This window comes from Aotus nancymaae, unplaced genomic scaffold (assembly GCF_030222135.1).
Source record: "Aotus nancymaae isolate 86718 unplaced genomic scaffold, 86718_ANA_hifiasm-v0.15.2.pri h1tg000057l, whole genome shotgun sequence".
Taxonomy (NCBI): Eukaryota; Metazoa; Chordata; class Mammalia; order Primates; family Aotidae; genus Aotus; species Aotus nancymaae.
In genome coordinates, this window is record NW_026988471.1 from 2,673,472 (window position 1) to 2,696,178 (window position 22,707).

Here is a 22,707-nt window from a genome sequence, read left to right on the forward strand (position 1 = left end):
AACCTCTCCAGTTCTCACCCTGGATGACCACCAGGCAGATGACAGGAGATGCCTTCCCTGCCACGTTATCCATTACTAAACCCACCTGCTCAATGGTAATCCTTTAAGAGTTATGCAGAATACGGCCTGGGGCCAAATGTGGACAGGACAAGCCATGGCCCATATCGCTGGTTTCTTTACTCTCTGTTACAGCAAGCAACCCTGAAAACACAGTTTCTACTGCAGTCGGCCTCACGCTTCAGCTTGGTGCTGACATGAAAGCGATCTGCCAGTCAGGAGACCTGGTTTCTCATTTGGATTCTGCCATTCCTGGCTGTGTGACCTTGGGCAAGTCACCAACCCTTTCTGGGCTTTTTGTACATTTGGGCTCTTCTCAGCATTTGTACATTTTGACTGCATTTCTAAGATCCCTTTGTTCTAGCAGAAACACATACTGGTCCTAGGCTAAGAACGTAAACAGGAAGTAATAGAGTTATTAAGTGTGTTACAGATTTTCCAATGCTTATGAGTCCCATACAATAACCACCACTTCTGTAAACATGTTAATACTTCTCTCTTAGGCAATTAAAGCCCAGGGTATTAATAGCCCTTGCCCATGAAGCCCAAAAAGTACACTTGGCAGTGGGGGAGAAAAAAGACTCCACGTTCCAGGAACTCCCTGTGCCCCAGAAGCGCGCTTCTCAGAACGGCGTAGACGGTAAGACAGGCTGTGCAGCGTGTGGTCAGCGCGGCGGGGAGGCTGGAACCTAACGGGGTCACTGGAATGCCACCCGCTGCCTCTGGTAGCAGAGAACAGGGCTGAAGTACCAGCTCTTCCTTCCAGTCGAGAGCTGCCTCTCACTCTAAAAATCAGAAAGACGTAAGTAGAACTCTGTACAAAAAAAAAAAAAAAAATCTTGGGGCATAATCAATACAGGGAGAGCAGGCTGGGTGTGGCTCACACCTGTATTCCCAGCACTTTGGGAGGCCGAGGCAGGTGGATCACCTGAGGTCAGAAGTTCAAGACCAGCCTGGCCAACATGGTGAAACACCTCTCTAACAAAACACAAAAATTACCCAGGCATGGTGGTGCATGCTCCGCTACTCGGGAGGCTGAGGCAGGAGAATCACTTGAACCTGGAGGCAGAGGTTACAGTGAGCTGAGATCACGCTGCTACACTCCAGCCTGGGCAACAGAGCAAGATTCTGTCTCAAAGAAAAGAAAAGAAAAGAAAAATATGTATACATATAGTGAGACCAAAATTCTCAGAAAGCAAAGTGGGGCACAATTCATAGAGGAAAATCTGAAAGTGCATGGCGGGAGGTGGCGCCGTGGCATGACGTTTCCGTTTCTCTTGACAGGGATACAGACGGAGGAGGGCACGCGGCCCTGTGGCACCACATTTATCTTTCCCTAGATCTACCGTGGTGCACACAGAGGGGAATGGGGCACTGTGACACCAGGTTCATCTTTCCCTTGATTCCTATTGGTGCACACGTATGACTTGTTCCTGGTACAGAAGTCCAATGCAAACCACCACCATCACCAACGTGCCCGAGAAGTGCTTTAAGGAAACCCTTATGAAACAGTTGACTGGGGAAACCCTATGATCCAGAGTCCACACGCACTTCTCCCAGCATGCTTTGTTCATCTGAAGCAGTGACAGACACCCTGCCCCCCACACCCCACACACTGAGCACAGGCAAACACAGCACAAGCCCACCCATGAGAGAGGGCCGCCATGGGAGCTGGCCCAAGGGCAGCAGCACGGCCCATGGGAGGTTCTGGGCGTTGACTCCTTGTGACGCTGGTGGGACAAACGAAATTGGCCAGGGGTTTTGACCCAATGCTCCCTGATATGTACACCCGGGAATCTGATGGAATTTGCAGCAAAATCCCGGAGCTGGATGGCCAGACATGGAGTTTCTGGATATTGTGACTTCTCTAGACAGAAACGAATCTGATGTTAGTCGGAAAAGGTAATAGATGTCCAACAGGACATCACAAGATTTACTTGTGAAAAGTAAGTATGTTTGCTACAGCAGAACTAATTTTTGCAAAAGTCTGTGACTTTCCTTAAAATACATCCATCCAACAACCTGCTCAGCACCAGGCATTGAAAGGACACAGCAGTGGATGGTCCTCGGCCTCACAGTACGTGTCAGGGATGGCAAGGTGTCAAGGACCTTGGAGAAAAATAAATACAAAATAGAAGTAACAGGATCCTCTCATGTTAAGCCTTATATTAGAGGCATGCATACGCAAAGTCAGACGAGAGTGGAGAAAAGACGTGAATTGGTTCAAGCTCAAGAATTGGAAAGGGGGCAAACACGGAAAGACTTCACAGAGAAGACGACAGAAGCTGTTTGTAGGAGAGTCAGGACTCAAAAACCTTGGATAAAAGTCATACATTTCTCCTCAAACCCACAGAACCCTCCCAGCTGAAGACCTGTAGGAATGCCAGCTGATATAGTTTGGATATTTGTCCCTGTGGAAATCCGCAGTGCTGGAGGCGGGGCCTGCTGGGAGGTGTCGGATCCTGGGGGCGGATCCCTCGTGGCCGGGAGCTGTCTTGGTGACAGTTAGCTCTCCTGAGATCTGGCCATTTCAGCCTATGGCCCTCCCCTCACTCCTTGCTCCCACTCTGCCTTCCGCCATGATGGGAAGCTTCTCGAGGCCATCCCAGAAGCAGACGTCAGAGCCATGCTTCCTGTACAGCTGTAGAACTATTAAACCTCTTTTCTTTATAAATCACCCAGTCTCAGATATTTCCATATAGCAATGCAAGAATGGCCTGATACCCCAGCAGACCTGAGGGTGTGATATGGTGTGACTGTGTCCCCACCCAAATCTCATCTGGAATTCCCACGTGTTGTGGCAAGGACCTGGTGGGAGGTCATCGAATCATGGGGGCAGGTTGTTCCCGTGCTGTCCTCCTGATAGCGAGTAAGTCTCATGGGATCCAGCAGTATGATAAGGGGAGTTTCCTGGCACAAGTTCTCCCTCTTTGCCTGCCGCCAACCATGTCAAACATAACCTGCTCCTCCTTGCCTTCCACCATGACTGTCAGGCCTCCCCAGCCATGTGGAACTGTAAGTCCATTAAACCTCTTTTTCTTCCCAGTCTCAGGTATGTCTCTATCAGCAGCATGGAAACAGACCGATGCAGGGTCAAACCGATTCTTCAAGAGTGAAGGAAAAGGGGAGGATCAGAGAGCATTTTGTATGTTAGATCTTAAGACTCGAACTGGAAAGAACCAGTTAAAGAATTTCCAAGTACAGCAGATCATCTAGGGATGCATCCGACAAATACAGGACCCCTGAAGACGAAGCTCACACTGAAGACAGTAAGAGACAGAAATGACAGTCAGGGACGCTCGGGCACAGGCTGGAGCCTCTGGATCAGGTCTCACTGAAGGAAGCCAGGTCACCCTGTGATGCTTCAGTGGCCAAGGGCAACCAGGTCCTTTTAGCATTAAAGGAAGAGAGAAGGCTGAGGGAGGAGGGCAGGAGAAGTGGGGAAGAAATCAAGGCTCCGTGAGTCTGGAATGGGGCTGGGAATCTGAATCCTGACCAAGCGCCCTGGTGATTCTGAGCACAGGCAAGGACAGGACAGGCAGGCAGAGGGCCTGCAGGAACAAAGCTTCGTGAATCCAAACAGACGCAGAACACACAGCTGAGCTGAGAAGCTAAGTAGTCACCCAGGGAAAGAAAGCAGTCGCTCTGGCACTGCCCTTCTGCAACGTCACTCTTTTCACTGATGAGGATCCCAACCACCGGGGCAATGCTTCCATGTTAGAAGAGGCAAAGCCGGTCCCCTTTTCACCCAGGCACTCCCAGAAGTCCCCAGAAGGAAGATTAATACTCATCCCTTATCTACATAAGAAAGAGGGGAATACAAATATACAGGGAAAGTCTCTGGGAAAAGCCAACCCCAGAAGCAGTTGAAGCACCTCAGGTGGGAAACCCCGCCCATGCTAAGCCATGAGCTCACACCCCCCAGAAGAACTCCAGCTCCTCCTCAAAGGAGAGCCCCAGAAAGAGAGCGAGGACCCCAGAAATCTTTGTTCCACCCTGAGCACAGGGAGCTACAACAGAGTCCCATGCCCCAGGAGGAAACAGACAGAAATCAGTATGTCCCTCTAAGGAAAGTCGGCCACTGTGACAGTCGCCACATTTCCAGAAAGCCAGCGCAGCTGCAGTGTGGAGTAATGATGCAGGTGCCCAGCACTTCCAGGGAATTAATGACTGCCTGAGGGGAGCCAGGGCCTGAGGTAATGCCAGGAGCCATTAACACTTCCCAGCCCCTCTCAGAGCTGTAGCTCCAGAGCCAGGGGCAGGGGCTTCCCAGTGTGCGGGAGGAGGCCAGACCTATTAACAGTCACCGAAGGCACAGGGGCAAGGCTGCACCCACGGCCAGCACAGCCTTCCTTTGTCTCTCCTGCTCTGCGCAGATGCGCACAGGCGGCTGCTCACAGCTGGAACCACAGGCCCAGGCTGCTCAGGATGGAGCTGTCCTGACTTTCGGGACATCCCACCAAACAGAGATGCCGAACGGCAACAGCACGGGTACACTCTTTCCACGAGTGTCTGCACAAAAGTGCACACTCCAGGTACAAGAGCATCTCCCCGGTATATGCGTCTGAGCTGAACTGCAAATTCACAGGAGGGAAGAGGGCAGAGAGAGGACACATGCAGGTTTCAGTCCCAATCCTGCCACACACCAGCTCCACACTGTGCAGGGCCGCCTGCCTCAGCAGAAAACCCGCTCTGCTGGGAAGCAGCCCTGACCGGCCCTGCTCCAGAACAGGTACCTCCTCCAGCCACTCACCCACCTCCCCATCTCCACAAGCCTCAACCAGCTGTGAGCCCCAGGAAGACTGTGAGGGCAGGGCCCGCTTTAGTGATCTCAGTGCTGGCACTGCCCACACAGCTGCTCCCAGCAGGCTCCAAACACACCCATGGCAAACAGCTGCCAAAGAACTGCACAATACCACTGCAAGACGGGGACAGAGGATGCCACAAGACGTGACAGGGAGCATGCTGCAAGATGGGAACAGGGAGGTCACCGCGAGACGGGGACAGACAAGACAGGGAGCACGCTGTGAGACGGGGACAGGAGGATGCCATGAGACAGGACAGGGAGCACACCGTGAAACGGGGACAGGGAGGATGCTGTGAGACGGGGACAGGGACAGGGAGGACGCCATGAGACAGGACAGAAAGCATGCTGCAAAACGGGGGGACAGGGAGGACACCGTGAAATGGGGACAGGGAGGATGCCATGAGACAGGGACAGGGACAGGGAGGACGCCATGAGACAGGACAGAAAGCATGCTGCAAAACGGGGACAGGGAGGACACCATGAGACAAGACAGGGAGCACGCTGTGAGACGGGGACAGGGAGGACGCTGCGAGATGGGGACAGGGAGGATGCCATGAGACAGGGACAGGGAGCACACTGCGAAATGGGGACAAGGAGGATGCCATGAGACAGGACAGAAAGCATGCTGCAAAACAGGGACAGGGAGGACACGCAAAATAGGAACAGGGAGGATGCCACAAGATGGGGACAGAGAGGACGCCGCAAAACAGGGACAGGGAAGACACTACAAGACAGAGACAGAGAGGATGCTGCAAGATGAGGACGTGGAGAAAACTGTGAGAGGGTGTATTAGTCCGTTCTCACACAGTTATAAAGAACTACCTGAGGCCAGGCACGGCGGCTCACATCTATAATCCCAGCATTTTGGGAGGCCAAGGCGGGCAGATCACCTGAGGTCAGGAGTTTGAGACCAGCCTGGTAAACATGGCAAAACCCTGTCTCTACTAAAAATACAAAAATTAGCCGGGCATGGTGGTGTGTGCCTGTAATCCCAGTTGCTCGGGAGGCTGAGGCAGGAGGATTGCTTGAACCTGGCAGAGGTTGCAGTGAGCCAAGATTACACCACTGCACTCCAGCCTGGGTGACAGAGTGAGACTCTGTCTCAAAAAAGAGAGCTACCTTAGACTGGGTAGTTTATATAAAGGAAAGAGGTTTAATTGACTCCCAGTGCCACAGGCTGTACAGGAGGTATGGCTGGGGAGGCCTCAGGAATCTTACAATCACAGCAGAGGGCAAATGGAAAGCAGGCACATCTTCACGTGGCAACAGGAGAGAGCGTGAAGGGGGAAAGTGCCACACCACGTTCAAACAATCAGCTCTGCTGGGAATGCATTCGCTGTCACGAGAACAGCAAAGGGGACTCCACGCTCATGATCCAATCACCTCCAACCAGGTCCCTCCCTCAACACTGGGGGTTGCAATTTAACGTAAGATTTGGGTGCAGACACAGAGCCAAGCATACCGGAAGGTAACATGAGTAGCAGTGTGAGTCACTGCTTATCCATTTCGCCATTTCACTCAACACTGAACTCAGGACAGAAATATCTGTTCAGTTTTTGTGTACCCAGCACATAAAAAAGAGAAATTAAAGAGTTCTGTTAATCTATGAAGTAAGCATTTGTTGAATGGATGAATGAACAGCTCAACCATGTCACATGCCTTTACTAGAAGCAGAAAGACAAAACCAGCAAGTCAAAAACGCAGCTTCACACCTATCGTACGGATTCACACGCAGAGAACTGCAGGCAAGTGTGGAAATACGTAAAGTGCGTAATGAAACATGCCGCTGACTCAAACAATAAGATACTGGGAAACTAACCTGAGTAATTATCAGAACTCTTCAATTTAGAAGGGAAGAGAAAAATGGGAAAACGTCTTTAAAATAGTTCACTGGACATTACTTCATTCCAAAAGATATAAATTAAGGCAGATTAAAACATTTTGTGTCATTTAAGGCTGATTCTTTCCTCTTTTTTTTGAGACAGAATCTCGCTCTGAACCCCAGGCTGGAGTGCAGTGGCAGGATCCCGGCTCACTGCAACCTCCGCTTTCCCAGTTGTCCAGTGATTCTTCTGCCTCAGGCTCCCAAGTAGCTGGGATTACAGGCGCACGCCACCACACTCAGCTAATTTTGTATTTTTAGTAGAGACGGGGTTTCACCACGTTGGCCAGGTGGTGATGCTGAGGCAGGTTGAACTCCTGACCTCAAGTGATCCACCCGCCTCGGCCTCCCAAAGTGCTGGGACTACAGGTGTGAGACACCATGCCAGGCCTCTTTATTTTTTTATTTTTTCTATTTTGATAACTTTGGTACCAATGATTCTTCATTAATGTCATTAATGGAAATGCCATTACCAAATTCCGGCTAAGAGCAGGTACACGATAGTTTGCTCATAACTATTGTGCTTTCTGTGGCCCCATTTCGTGTTGAATTCCTGGGTTTCTTCTGGCTTCTGCTTCCTGGAGCTGCGTTTGGAAGGCAAACTGGCGTGCCTCCCATCCTGTCTCTGCACCACCATCGCTCAGGCATGGGCATGGGTTTTACTCACGGATTCCCCCGTAAGCACCATTCCTAAAACCACCCTTTGAGGTGGCCACTGGTAACTATTTTTATAAATAAGTAATTCCCTTCTTATATTTTTTTTCCAGTAGAAAAGTAACACACATACATATATACACATTCCAAAACAAAATATTCAAAAGACAAAAATTTTACATCCTGAATAAACGTTGCCCCCATACCACCCCAATTTGAGGTTTTGCTTTCCGAGGTTTCAGTTACCTGTGGTCAAGTGTAGCACAAAAATATTAAATAAAAAATTCCAGAAATAAGCAATTCATAAGTTCAAATTCTGAGTAGTGTGGTGACATATTGAGCCATCCCACTCCGCCCCACCCGGAACACGAGTCGTCCCTTTGACTAGCATATCCATGCTACAAAAGCTACCTGCCCCGAGCCATCCGCACTACTCCTGACATCCAACCATCAACATTGTATGTCGTGATGACCCGGATCACCCGTAACAGATGCTCCTGCTTTTGACGTATCCTCAGAAGGTCAATAATAGCCCAATGCTATGTCACAATGCCAATATCATTCCCCTCACTTCACCTCATCATGCAGGCCTTATACCATCGCACAGCTTCTCAAGAAGAAGGCTGAGTAGCTGGGCACACTGACTCATGCCTGTAATCCCAGCACTTTTGGAGGCTGAGGTGGCAGGCAGATCACCTGTGGTCAGGCGTTCGAGACCATCCTGGCCAACACGGTGAAACTCCGTCTCTACTAAAAATACAAAAATTAGCTGGGTGTGGTGGTTCATGCCTGTAGTCCCAGCTACTCAGGAGGCTGAGGCAGGAGAACTGCTTGAACCCAGGAGGCAGAGGTTGCAGTGAGCCGAGATCGTGCCATCACACTCCAGCCTGGGCAACAGAGTGAGACTCTGTCTCAAAAAAAGAAAAGAAGGGGGAGTATAGTACATAACGAACAATCATTTTTCTATTATTAGTTATGTTGCTAATCTCTTGTTGTACCTAATTCATGACTTAAAGTTTCTCTATATGTAAGGACAGGGGAAATCACAATGTATAGGGTTCAGTACTTGCCAAGGTTTCAGGCATCCACCGGGTGGTGGTGGCACATCTCCCAGGTGAATAACATCTGAAGATAACCCTGGGCTCAATTTTTAGTGCATTTTGGCTTATGTCCTTCCAGTCTTTATTCTAAGAGGAAATTCACTGTGTACTTTGCTTTGCTTTTTTACACCACATTGATCATACTGTAAACACAATTTTAACATCCCACTGAATCATCTATCGATTCTTAAGTTGCCATGTTTCTTAGGAGTTTGCAACTTTTAATGAGTGTAATAAGTGAATACTATTTACTGTGAGTAACAGATTCAACCCAAGGGAAGTGGGTAAATCTGCCATTACAAGTGGCAACTTCATATTGTTCAACCTAACATTCACACATTTTGATATTCTGATTGCTTGTAATTTATGACTATAAGTATCATTACACTTAATATTTTTTGTGTATAATGATTTTTGTCTAGGTTTGGGATACAGGAATTGCAAATTAAGTCCATAAGCATTTATTTATAAAGCTCTAAAACTATCACTGATTAGTTGCCAAGTGACTATGTGGATTTTAAATCCTTATCGACGTATGAGAGTGACAGCCTCACTACATCCTATCCAGGCCTGCACAGTGTTCGATAGCTATTTTAATGCCCTTTCCCCTGCGTGATCAGGTAAGCAGGGCAGAGGCCCTAGACCATGCCTGACGTGGCCTCATGCACACTTTCCCTGTGCCGAAAACAATGCACATCTGCACAGTCACCACGGCGTCTCATTTCAATCTCCACTTTAGCAACAAGGACAGTGGAGTCCAGCAGGAGAACCATGTTCTCAAGGTCACATGGTTACTGCCAGGCCATGAACTGAATCCAGATCTCATAAGTGTCTGCTACAGTGGCCAGAACAGCTAAAAGGTTCCATCTGTATGCCCGCCTGGATCAAGTGGCAGTGACAGATCAAGTGGCCTGGATCAACTGGGTGAGGTTGTGACCCAGCCCACACTCACAGGGAAAGAATTCTGCGAACAATTAAAGAAGTAATCCACAGCCCAAATAGAAGGGGTAGTGGTGACCACATAACCTCACTTTTCAATTGCCTATAACGTGAAGTCTATCCAGCCACAAGAGCAACACAAAACTACAAAAGTCATGCAAAATGGAGTCAGTTTAAATTACTGAACTCAGTCGGTACATACAGATGGAGAATATTCTTTGATTTGAAGATCAACTTAAATCCACTGAAAGTTTTATTTTGTTTATGTGGTATTAATTTTTTTCTCAAATATTGCTGGAAAATCAAGAGCAAAACGGTTATAACACCAAGAATAGGCTTAGTAATTATCATGTATACATTTGTCAAAAAGTTACCTGATTATCATATTTAAGAGACTGCGTCCCAACCAAAAAGCGAATGGCATCTGTTTCTGCAGTTTGAGGTGTTAAAGCACGTGCCTGCAGGAGGGAAGGAAAAGCACATTTATGAAGTCAGATTTAATAGAGATTGAAAAGGCAGCTTATCTCATCTACTGTTGAAGAAGTATAAATTAGTACAGAGTATCTAAAAAGCAATTGAGAAACGTATTAAAAACCTTCGACTTTTGCACACTTTTAGCACAATTCCACTTCAAACTTGTATATGGAAATAATTGTAAGTGGGTATAAAATTAAGTAATAAAGATGTAAATTATTTACACATCAACGGCTAAATTATTTTTTAGTAAAACTATTATTTCAACGGTAAAAGACTGGTTAAACAAATTGTACTTCAACAATACTGCAGGAAATAGCTTCCAGCAACACAGAGCAAGGGGTTTAAACCAACTCTTCTGCAGAGAACTAGAAAAACTCAAGGAATGACCTGCATCCGTTTCACGGCCTCAGAGAGCTACCAAGGCAACAAAGAAACGCCAAGATCCAGGACAGGAAGAAGCCTGGGGGGAAGCCAGCACCTGGTCCCTCTTCCCCTAAAGGCATCTGCCCATCTGGAAAGCCTGGCTGAGAGGCTGATGCTGAGGAGAGCTTTGACAGACTCACGGAGCCCAGGGCACAAAACCCCAGCACAGCGCCGACCCGGGAGAAGAGGCTGCAAAGCGCCAACCCCACAGGTGTGCAGCCCAGGAGTAAAGACAAGCTAGAATGAGATCAGCCTGCACAGACTCAAGCTCCAGGTCGTCTCAATCCTGGCTGCAGCAGGCCAGTGCTCCTAGGCGAGCCAGCCTCCTGCCAGAAGTCAATCCTCTGGAGGAAGATAATATCCAGAGTCTCTAAAATCTGACACACACACAGAAATGTCTAACATTTACTCAAAAATGGCCAGTCATAAGGCCAAGCATGGTGGCCTCACACCTCTAATCCCAGCACTTTGGGAGACTGAGGTAGTCAGATCACTTGAGTCCAAGAGTTCTGGCCAACCAATCTGGGCAACACAGCAAGACTCTGTCTCAGCTAAAAACAATTGTAAAAATTATCTGGGTATGGTGGTTCATGCCTGTTGTCTTAGCTACTCAAGAGGCTGGGGCAAAAGGATCACTGGAGCCTAGGAGGTGGAGGTTAACATGAGCCATGATCACACCACTGCACTCTAACCTAGGCAAGCGAACAAGACCCTGTCTAAATGAAATAAAATAATTAATTAAAATAGCCAGTCATCCAGTAAGACAAAACCACATGATCAAAAACCAAAAGAAACAACCACCAACAGAAAAAGGGTTACAGAGGATTCAGACGGGTTCCCGGGGAAGCAAGCTCTAAAGCTCTAAAGGTATGTAGAGGCTTACTAGACAGTGCTCCTGGGAACTATTCCATGTTGGGGCGAAGGAGGAAGGGCTGGGCAGAGGGAGAGGATGAAATGTACCACATGCGCAATGGAGGCCCCAGCCAATCCAACGGAGCTGGAGCTGGGCGGCCCTTTAGAGTTAAGGCCAGACAGCCAGGCCTTTATACCACCCACCCCCTACCCCCATGGGTCAGTCACTGGATGCAGGCTGTCCCTGAGGAGGGGTGTGGCCTTGGGCAAAGTGCCTCTGTTCAGCTGAGGGCAATTCTTGGAGCAGAGCCCAGCTGACAGCTATCAGCCTCCAACAATCTCAGAAGCGGCTGGATTTCCTCAAAGAGAAATGTAGGCGGTACACAACAGCATAAATTACAATAGCTATAGTTAATATGCTTAATAATTAAAAGATAAAACTAAGATCTCAGTTGATGAACCTGAGGCTTAGAGACGAAAGTTATACAACTGGTTACTAGAGCTGTGACTCGCACTGCAGGCTTATAAATTCAAATCCATCTGTTTTAGGACAAGCATTAACTGCACCTGGACCAAGTCCCCGTGGCCAGTGTAATAATGACCCTCCAACCTTAGCCACATTCTAATCCCCAGAACCTGTGAATGTTTATTCGCATAGTAAAGGGACTCCGCCAATGTGCTTAAATTAAGGACCTTGAGATGAGGAGTCTCTCCTGGATGATTTAATCACAGGGGTCACAAAATCAGAGAACCTTCCCTGGCTGTAGTCCCAGAGAAATGTGACCACAGAAAAGAGAATCAGAGAGGTGGTGAGGCAGCAGAACAGGGTCTGGAGGCAGGGAACCTAAAGCCACTTCACACTGACTTCCTAGAACTAAATTGAAAGGAAATTAACTTTCCACACCCAAGCAACAGAAGGACCAGAGGCTACAGCCTCTGCAAACACTCACCTTTTCTGCATGGCAGTAGGCAAATTCAAAGTACCTCTGATTGGTTGCTTTTTGCAACTAATCAGACATTTGCATAGGACTGTAACTTTGTAACTTCACTTTAGCTTCTGATTGGTTGCTTTCCACAACCAATCACACTGGCTGTGGGCCACCACTTCATTTACATGTGGTAAACACCAAGTGGCCAATGGGAAACCTCTGGGAGTTATTTGGACCTGGGAAGATTCTGTATTCAGGGCCTTTGAGCCCCTGTTAGGCCATTCACACTCTGTGGAGTGCACTTTCATTTTCAATAACTGCTTTTGTTGCTACATTCTTTCCTCACTTTGTGTGTGTTGTCCAATTCTTTGTTCAAGATGCCAAGAACCTGGACACCCTCCAACAGTAACAATGGCAGCAGTGAGGGGGACTCGGCTGGCTATTGCTGGATTTAAAGATGAATGAGGGAGTTGTTAAAGCAAATGAAATATGGCCTGAGGACTCTGTACTTCTATATCTGAGTCCTTGTGGATGAACCATAACCTAACTTAATATGTAAGCAAGACTGAGAACCTAACTTAGGAGTACGCACCTGTAACAATACCTGAGTCTTGGCCCATCCCAGCAGCCACACTTCAACCACTCAAACACTGCTGAGTGCTCAACTGTGTTCAAACAAGGCAAACGCTGGCCTGTAACCCATCCAGCTGTTTCTGTACTTTACTTCTGATTTCTGTACATCACTTCCCTCTATTGCCTATAAATTTGTCTGACCATGAGGCATCCCTGAACTCTCTCTGAATCTGCTGTGATTCTGGGGGCTGCCCGATTCAAGAGTTGATCATTGCTCAAGTAAACTCCTTTAAATTTAATTCAGCAGAAGCTTTTCTTTTAACAGAGTCCGTGAGCCAAGGAATGTAGGTGCCTCTGGAAGTTAAAAAACATGAAGATACAGATTCTCCCCTAGTGCCTCCAGGAAGTAAAAGACCTACTCACATCTTGACTTTAGCCCAAGGAGGTTCATTTTAGGTTTCTAACCTACAGAACTGTAAAATAATAAAATGATGTTACTTTGAGCCACTACGTTTGTGGGACTTTGTTAGGCAGCAACAGGAAACTAACCCTGCACTGCACGGTTCACCAAACGCCCCATTCAGCCACACTCCTTCCCACACGGAGCCAGGAACACACCTGACACCCACTTCATGAGCGGTCACATCCAACCTGACACCCACGTCGTCGGCGGTCACATCCAACCTGACACCCACGTCGTCGGCGGTCACATCCAGCTCTGACATGTTCTTTCCGGTGTTTTGATTCCTTTCTTTCAAAACGGGGTAAGAGAAACAAGTGATCCATTGCCCTGACCATTTAGTCTGTCTAGTTTTGACTTGCTCTCCACAACTGGAGCAAAACAATGACATCTCTTGGGTGTCCATCGCAAAAAAAAGTTGAGAGAGAACAATTTCATGAACTATTCTCAGAAAACATAACCATAGTATCTGTGTTCCCAACCTTCCCAAAGTAGCGGCACAAAAACTTCAACTACTAAAACCAGGAATACACCTGTCTAGAGCAACGTTCCCACGATTAGACACTTGGAGAACATTTCTACGTGAGCCAATTCAGCGCTTCGAGGGACCTGTGAGGGTCCCACTGTCCGTAGACCTCCACCCTCTTCTGCAGCTTCCCTGGACAATTTTTGGAGCTTCAGGTTTGTAAAGTTATAGGCCTTCTCCTAAAAATGTATGGATATGCTCAGAAAATTTTGCATATAATTATCAGCAAGTTCACAGAGCCTCTGACTCTACCCAATTTAAACCCCTCTGGCTTGGAGAAAGATGACTCTGATGAGGAGGAGTGCACGCCACTCCTGAAGGACAAAGCCTGCTCCAAGGCTGAACCGCAAGTCAGGAGCGAGAAACTGGGACAGGTCCACCTTCGGACAAGAACATCAAGGTTTTCAAACGCAGGACTGTGTTGTCACCCTAGACCTTAAAAAGCCCGAAAAGCCCCAAAAATGGCACCTAGCCGAGGACCACCTGAAAGGGAATGTCATTGTCCACGGAAAGGCTTGTCTACGCCTCAAGTCAGTGATGAAGGGCTGCCTAGTGGCAGGTGCTGTGGAGGTATCAGAGGCACGACGCGCCGCCCCTGCCCTCGGGAAACTTGGACTCTCATTAGGACAGAGGAGACAAAGTCTCAAAAAGATAAAAAGACACGATGATACACGACTAAAAACACTGGCACAGACCATAATAACAACAAATCAGCATGTATCAAAATGAACCCGGGGGTCAAAGTTAGACAGAAGGCAGGATTAAATGCCACCACTTTAAAATAGAAGAAAACCAAAAATAAGTAAATTGTATCAGTGGCTATCATACTGAGAAAGAGAAGGGCAATTTAGAAAATGCAGCAGCTACTTGAGTGACAATAATGAACCAGCATTCAATTTGCTCCATTCTAAAGCAATCTGCAGAGCCGAGAGCCGCATACCTGAAGAGGATCATGGTAAGCAGGCAGAAAAACAAGTCTAAATACATCGTCTGCTTCAGACAGAGTGAAGCAGCCAGTTTTAGAAAAGCACTGAGAATGTGGAACTATCTTGTTCAAGCTCACACAAGAAAAGACACTTTAAAAAAAGAAAGGACATGAGCGGAAAATTATTTGTATAAACATATCTAAAATATATCTTTAAAAATCAAAGTGAGGGTCAGGCATGGTGGCTCACACCTGTAATCCCAGCACTTTGGGAGGTCGAGGCAGGCGGATCACAAGGTCAGGAGTTCGAGAACAGCCTGGCCAACAATAGTGAAACCCCGTCTCTACCAAAAATACAAAAATTAGCCAAGTGTGGTGGTACAGGCCTGTAGTTCCAGCTACTTGGGAGGCTGAGGTGGGAGAATCGCTTGAACCCAAGAGGCGGAGGTTGCCGTGAACTGAGACCACAGCCATTGCACTCCAGCCTGGGTGACAGAGTGAGACCTCATCTCAAAAAAAAAAAACCACAGTGAAACAAAAAGTTTACTTTTAAGAGCTTTCCAAAAATGATTTAATTCGACCACCCTGCCCAAGCCCTTGTACTCCCCAGCATGGGCAGATCCATCCTCTGCACACCCCGCAAAGCCCTTCCCAATCGCTTCCCGCTCTTCTTGCTCTTCAGCTACATTTTTGCTTCTGGAATTCTATCTTGACTTTTCTCATCCACACCTTCCTCCCAGACACGCTCCCTTTTCTGTGAGTTAGGCCCATGCTTCCCAAATGCAAATCTGGTGCCCAGAAACCTCCTAAACTGCCCGAGCCAGGCCTGCACTAAGCACCCCTGGGCACGTCCACTCAGTGCTTGGACTTCAACTACTCTCGTGGTTACTGTCCCTCCACAGTCCCACCTGCCCCATTCATACAAATGAGGATGAGCCCCTCCCTCCCAGCCTGCCCAATTCATACACAGGGAGATGAGAACCTCCCTCCCAGCCTGTCCCATTCATACACATGGGGATGAGACCCTCCCTCCCAGCCTGCCCCATTCATACACAGGCAGATGAGACCCTCCCTTCCAGCCTGCCCCATTTATACACAGGGAGATGCGTCCCTCCCTCCCAGCCTGCCCCATTCATACACATGGGGATGAGCCCCTCCCTCCCAGCCTGCCCCATTCATACACAGGGAGATGAGAACCTCCCTCCCAGCCTGGCCCATTCATACACATGGGGATAAGCCCCTCCTTCCCAGCCTGTCCCATTCATACAAATGGGGATGAGCCCCTCCCTCCCAGCCTGCCCAATTCATACACAGGGAGATGAGAACCTCCCTCCCAGTCTGCCCCATTCATACACATGGGGATGAGATCCTCCCTCCCAGCCTGCCCCATTCATACACAGGGAGATGAGCCCCTCCCTCCCAGCCTGCCCCATTCATACACAGGGAGATGAGTCCCTCTCCTCCAGCCTGCCCCATTCATACACAGGGAGATGAGAACCTCCCTCCCAGCCTGCCCCATTCATACACAGGCAGATGAGCCCCTCCCTCCCAGCCTGCCCCATTCATACACAGGGAGATGAGCCCCTCCCTCCCAGCCTGCCCCATTCATACACATGGGGATGAGATCCTTCCTCCCAGCCTGCCCCATTTGTACACAGGGAGATGAGAACCTCCCTCCCAGCCTGCCCCATTCATACACAGGGAGATGAGCCCCTCCCTCCCAGCCTGCCCCATTCATACACAGGGAGATGAGCCCCTCCCTCCCAGCCTGCCCCATTCATACATAGGGAAATAAGCCCCTCCCTCCCAGCCTGCCCCATTCATACACATGAGGATGAGCCCCTCCCTCCCAGCCTGCCCCATTCATACACAGGGAGATGAGCCCCTCCCTCCCAGCCTGCCCCATTCATGCACAGGCAGATGAGCCCCTCCCTCCCAGCTTGCCCCATTCATACACATGAGGATGAGCCCCTCCCTCCCAGCCTGCCCCATTCATACACAGGGAGATGAGAACCTCCCTCCCAGCCTGCCCCATTCATACACATGGGGATGAGACCCTCCCTCCCAGCCTGCCCCATTCATACACAGGGAGATGAGACCCTCCCTCCCAGCCTGCCCCATTCATACACAGGGAGAAGAATCCCTCCCTCCCAGCCTGCCCCATTCATACACAGGGAGATGAGAACCTCCCTCCCAGCCTGCCCCATTCATACACAGGGAGATGAGCCCCTCCCTCCCAGCCTGCCCCATTCATACACAGGGAGATGAGCCCCTCCCTCCCAGCCTGCCCCATTCATACACAGGGAGATGAGACCCTCCCTCCCAGCCTGCCCCATTCATACACATGGGGATGAGATCCTCCCTCCCAGCCTGCCCCATTTGTACACAGGGAGATGAGAACCTCCCTCCCAGCCTGCCCCATTCATACACAGGGAGATGAGCCCCTCCCTCCCAGCCTGCCCCATTCATACACAGGGAGATGAGACCCTCCCTCCCAGCCTGCCCCATTCATACACATGAGGATGAGCCCCTCCCTCCCAGCCTGCCCCATTCATACACAGGGAGATGAGCCCCTCCCTCCCAGCCTGCCCCATTCATGCACAGGGAGATGAGCCCCTCCCTTCCAGCCTGCCCCATTCATACACAGGGAGATGAGACCCTCCCTCCTAGTCTGCCCCATTCATACACATGGGGATAAGCCCCTCCTTCCCAGCCTGTCCCAGTCATACACATGGGGATGAGCCCCTCCCTCCCAGCCTGCCCCATTCATACACATGGGGATGAGCCCCTCCCTCCCAGCCTGCCCCATTCATACACAGGGAGATGAGACCCTCCCTCCCAGCCTGCCCCATTCATACACAAGGAGATGAGCCCCTCCCTCCCAGCCTGCCCCATTCATACACAGGCAGATAAGCCCCTCCCTCCCAGCCTGTCCCATTCATACACAGGGAGATGAGCCCCTCCCTCCCAGCCTGCCCCATTCATACACAGGGAGATGCGTCCCTCTCCTCCAGCCTGCCCCATTCATACACAGGGAGATAAGCCCCTCCCTCCCAGCCTGCCCCATTCATACACAGGCAGATGAGCCCCTCCCTCCCAGCCTGCCCCATTCATACACAGGGAGATGAGACCCTCCCTCCCAGCCTGCCCCATTCATACACTTGGGATGAGCCCTCTTTCCCAGAGGGCCCCATTCATACACACTGGGTGAGCCCCTCCCCGCAAGCCCCACACCCAATCACCCAATACCTGGGATCCGCTCTTCCAGCTTGCTCCATCTCCACTCTCCTCTCCCCATTCCGTGCTTAAATTACATTTTAACAACCTCTTAACCAATTTTCCTGACCAAGTTCATGTTCCAGTTTACCTTCAAGCTTGCCACAAAAGCTATTTTATCAAGTCAGATCTGGACCACAGGTTTTAAGCAATGGGTTGAAGACTTCACTTCTTTCGTCTCAGACTCTGGGAAATCACACAAAAGCATGAAGGAGGAGATTGCACCACTGCACTCCAGCCTAGGCGACAGAGCGAGACTCTGTCTCAAAACATTGGCTGCTGAGGTCAGGAAGGAGCAGATGCTGGAGGCGGGCTGGGGGAGCCAAAGCCATGCACACCCCAGGGAGCAGTCCCCCGACCATGTGCATGCCCTGGAAGCAATGCTGAAACCATGGAGGGGATGACAGCAACATGTTCCCGGCTGGTGGCAAGTGCTTCCCGCACACCACGTGGTAGGAAGGAGAGCAGGGCAGGCAGGGCCGCCTGGTGTCTTCTCGGGAAGCTGTTTCTGGCTCTTCAAGCTGAGGGGAGAGGCGCTGCATCCTGGGCAGCCTGCATCTGCCCATCTCCTTTGGCTTGGCATAAATGACAGCTCAAAGACTTTCCTCACAAACACAACCGTATGTTACGTGGTGAGGTGGTGAGCCTTCCTGCCAGCCCACAATGGGGCCGGGCCCAGCTCCACATAGACATCCTGCTGGACCAGGCAAGACTCACCATGAAAAGACCAGAGATCAAAAGAAACCAGCACAGGCTCCAAGCAAAGGGAGATGGGCAGGGAAGAAAAACAGAAAAAGGCATCAAAGGATGGAAAACACAAACCAGGAAGTGTTGCCACAGGATAGCTGAAAGTTGTCATCAAGCGTATCAACAAAAACCATAAAACTTAATGGACCAATCATCTTCTAAAAACAGGAAAGAAAAGAAAAGCAGCCAGGAGCGGTGGCTTGTGCCTGTAATCCCAGTACTTTGGGAGGCCAAGGTGGGTGGATGGCTTGAGCTCAAGGGTTTGGGACCAGCCTGGGCAACATGGTGAAATCCCGTCTCTACAAAAAATATATAAAAATCAGCCAAGTGTGGGGGTGTGCGCCTGGAGGCTGAGGTGGGAGGCTTGAGCACCGAGGCTGCAATGAGCAGAGACTGCACCACTGCACTCCAGCCTGGGCGACAGAGTGAGACCTCGTCACAGACAAATAAATAAGAAAAGAAAAAGACACAGAATGGGGAAAAGATTTTCAAACTATCCATCTGTCAAGGGATTAATAACCATGACATATAAGAAGCTCAGGCAACTCAGTACGAAAAAAAAAAATAGCAGATGCTAGCAAGGATGGGATCCCTCATACACTACTGACAGGAATATAAATTAGTGCAGTCACTGTGGAAAAGAGCATGGAGGCGCCTCAGAAAACTAAAAATAAAGCTACCATATCATCCAGCAATCCCACAAAGGAAAGGAAACCGGTATGTTGAAGGAACACTTGCACCCCCAGGTATACTGCAGCACTGTTCACAACAGCAAGACCTGGAATCAACAAGTGCCCATCAACAGATGAATGGTTAAAGAAAATGTGCTATACACACACAGTGGAATATTACTCAGCCATAAAAAAGAATGAGGCTGCCAGGCACAGTGGACCATGCCTGCAATCCCTGTACTTTGGGAGGCCGAGGCAGGAGGAGCTCAGGAGTTCAAGACCAGCCTGGGCAACAAGGCAAAATCCCATCTCTACAAAGAATACAAAAAACTTGACTTGGTGTGATGATGTGCACCTGGAGTCACAGCCACTCCAGGGCCTGAGGCGGGGGCTTCGAGGAAGCCTGGGCGGCAGAGGGTGCAGTGAGCCGAGACCGCACCACTGCACTCCAGCCTGGGTGACAGCATGAGACTCTGTCTCAAAAAATAGAAGGTCATTATGGTAAGTGTACTAAGCCAAGAACAGAAAGAAAGACAACACATGTTCTCAGTCATATGTGGGAGCTAAAAAAAAAAGTGGATCTTCTGAAGACAGAGTAAACTGATGCTTACCAGAGACTGTGAAAAGCAGCAGGACGGCTGGATAAAGAAAAATTGGTTCACAGGTACAAATACACAGTGGGACAGATGAAATAAGACATAGTGTTTGGTATATCAGCAGGTTGACTACAGCTGACAATAGTCTACTGTACATTTCAAAATAGCTAAAAGAGAATAATTTGAATGGTTCTGACATAAAGAAAAGACAAATATTTAAGGTGATGAATATCTCAATCATATGAATGTATTATCACATATACCCTGAAACTATATACAGTTAATATGAATCAACTTTAAAAATTGTTTTAATAAAAAAAAAAAAAAAAAGGCTGGGTGTGGTGGCTCAGGACTGTGATTCCACAACTGTAAGAGGCCAACGTGGAAAGACTGCTTGAGCCCAGGAGTTCAAGACCATCCTGGACAATATGATGAGACCCCATGTCATTGATTAATTGATTGATTGATTAGATAGATAGAAACAAATAAATAATAATAAAGAGCTGGACCTGTAGTATCAGCTACTCGGGAGGCAGAAGCAGGAGGATGGCTTGAGCCCAGGAGTCCCAGGCTGCCATGAGCCATGATTGCACTACTGTACTCCAGCCTGGGTGACAGAGCAAGACCTTGTCTCAAAAAACTTTTTTAAAAAAGAGGCTGAGCGTGGTGGCTCACTCCTGTAATTCCAGCACTTTGGGAAGCTCAGGCGGGCAGATCCCTTAAGGTCAAGAGTCAAAGATCAGCCTGGCCAACATGGCGAAATGCTGTTTCTACCAAAAATAGAAAAATTAGCTGGGTGAGGTGGCATGAACCTGTAATCCCAGCTACTTGGGAGGCTGAGACAGGAAAATCACTTGGGCCCAGGAAGCAGAGGTTGCAGTGAGCTGAGATTGTGCCACTGCACTCCAACCTTGATGACAGCAAAACCTTGTTTCAAAAGAAAAAAGAAAAGAAAAGTAAAAGAGAAAAATTCAAAGCAGAACTCAAAGAAGACACTGCAAGACAACCCAAGACAACTAGATGGGAAGGAAAACTTCCAGCTCATGGAAATGAAAACTTCCAGCTCATGGAAATGAAAACTTTCAGCTCATGGGAAGGAAAACTTCCAGCTCATGGGAAGGAAAACTTCCAGCTCATGGAAATGAAAACTTCCAGCTCATGGGAATGAAAACTTCCAGCTCATGGAAATGAAAACTTCCAGCTCATGGAAATGAAAACTTCCAGCTCATGGGAAGGAAAACTTCCAGCTCATGGGAAGGAAAACTTCCAGCTCATGGGAAGGAAAACTTCCAGCTCATGGGAAGGAAAACTTCCAGCTCATGGGAATGAAAACTTTCAGCACAGGAAGGAAGTCTGCGGTGGAAAGGACACAAAGATAGACAACCCTAATCACAGCAGGTGGCAGGGACAGAGTTGAGAAGGGTCCCTTCAGGGAATTTCAGGTCAAAAAAGAAATTTGACCTGAAATTCAAAATTAAATTCAAAACTGCAAAATATCCACAAAACAATAAAATCAAGAAGTGAATGTTCGGAAGAAAATCCACGTGTCTAAAATGCTCGTATCAATAAAAATAAAAATAAATAATTTAAGCAACTGCAAATAAAAGACAGAAGACCCACATGGAGGGTAATTAAGATAGAAAAATGCTGGCCACGCGTAGTGGCTCACGCCTGCAATCCCAGCACTTTGGGAGGCCAAGGTGGAGGGATCACGAGGTCAAGAGATTGAGACCATCCTGGCCAACATGGTGAAATCCCATCTCTACTAAAAAATACAAAATAGCCGGGCGTGGTGGCGTGCGCCTGTAGTGCCAGCTACTCAGGAGGCTGAGGCAGGAGAATCGCTTGAACCTGGGAGGCGGAGGTTCAGTGAGCCGAGACTGCACCACTGCACAACAGAGCAAAACTCCATCTCAATAAAAAAAAAAGATAGAAAAATGCTGAGCAAATAAATGGAAATTGTTTTTAATGTTTTGTATTAAAATTTTCAACTGATGAAATTTGTTAAAAAATGGGAACAACCTAAAAGGCAAATCCTCAATTCTCAGAGACTTTGTTCCTCTACAGAAATACCTCTGCAAGGCTGAGTCTTGGGTGGGTACACCCAGGAGGGCTGGGATTTTGTCTGTTTCCTCCTATGCTGTGTTCCAGGCACATGCAAAGTGCCTATTGCATTATAAATAAAGAAATATTTGTCCACTGAGTAAATGATGAATTTTCCAGAAAAACGTAAGTTATCAAAACTGATCAGAAAAGAAAGATAAGAAATCTGAACAACTAGCTAGCACGGATTAGAAAGCCCACGTTGTAAGAGCCCCACGCCTTAGGAGCGGGCAATAGCAACACTGCCTTCAGTGGTCTCAAACACAGAAACAGAAGGAAGATTCCCAAGTGCTTTTTATGCAGCCAGCACAGCAGTGAAACAAAACTCAGCCAAGAAAATACACAGATATTAACAGGAAAACTCTAAGGAAACAACTTGTACACCGAATCCAGCAGAGTCCTGTTCCGCAATCAAGTGGAATTCTTTCTAAGAATGCAAGGCTAGGCCAATACTTAAAAAGCTATTAAGGTAACTGACCAAAGAGATCAAAAGAGAAAAATCCTAAAACCAAATTATCACTTCCATGGATATAAAAAAGCATTTGAAAATTTAATCTCTATCTTCCATTTCAAAACTCTTTCCTCACTTGGCAACAGGCAGACCCTTGAATGTGGGCCTGGTCCGTCTGTCCCTCAGCCCGATGGACACAAGCCACAGTCTCTTTACCCCTCTGACCTGACTACACTGATCTCAGGACTCCAGGACAACC

At 48.4% G+C, this 22,707-nt stretch overlaps 1 protein-coding gene across 3 annotated transcripts in view; it reads right to left on the reverse strand.

Annotated features, from left to right (window-relative positions):
• The window catches only part of EIPR1 (EARP complex and GARP complex interacting protein 1), a 182,798-nt gene that overhangs the window by 156,938 nt on the left and 3,153 nt on the right, over positions 1-22,707 (reverse strand). For 2 of the 3 annotated variants that reach the window (XM_021666113.2, XM_012466306.2), the window contains exon 2: positions 9,814-9,897. Coding sequence is in view for 1 of the 3 variants with exons in the window: in XM_012466306.2 (XP_012321729.1) it covers positions 9,814-9,897 (84 nt within the window). In the remaining 2 variants the exon portion in view is untranslated. Of the gene's footprint in view, positions 1-9,813; positions 9,898-22,707 lie in introns of those variants that run through there. The other variant, XM_021666111.2, reaches the window with a different exon arrangement.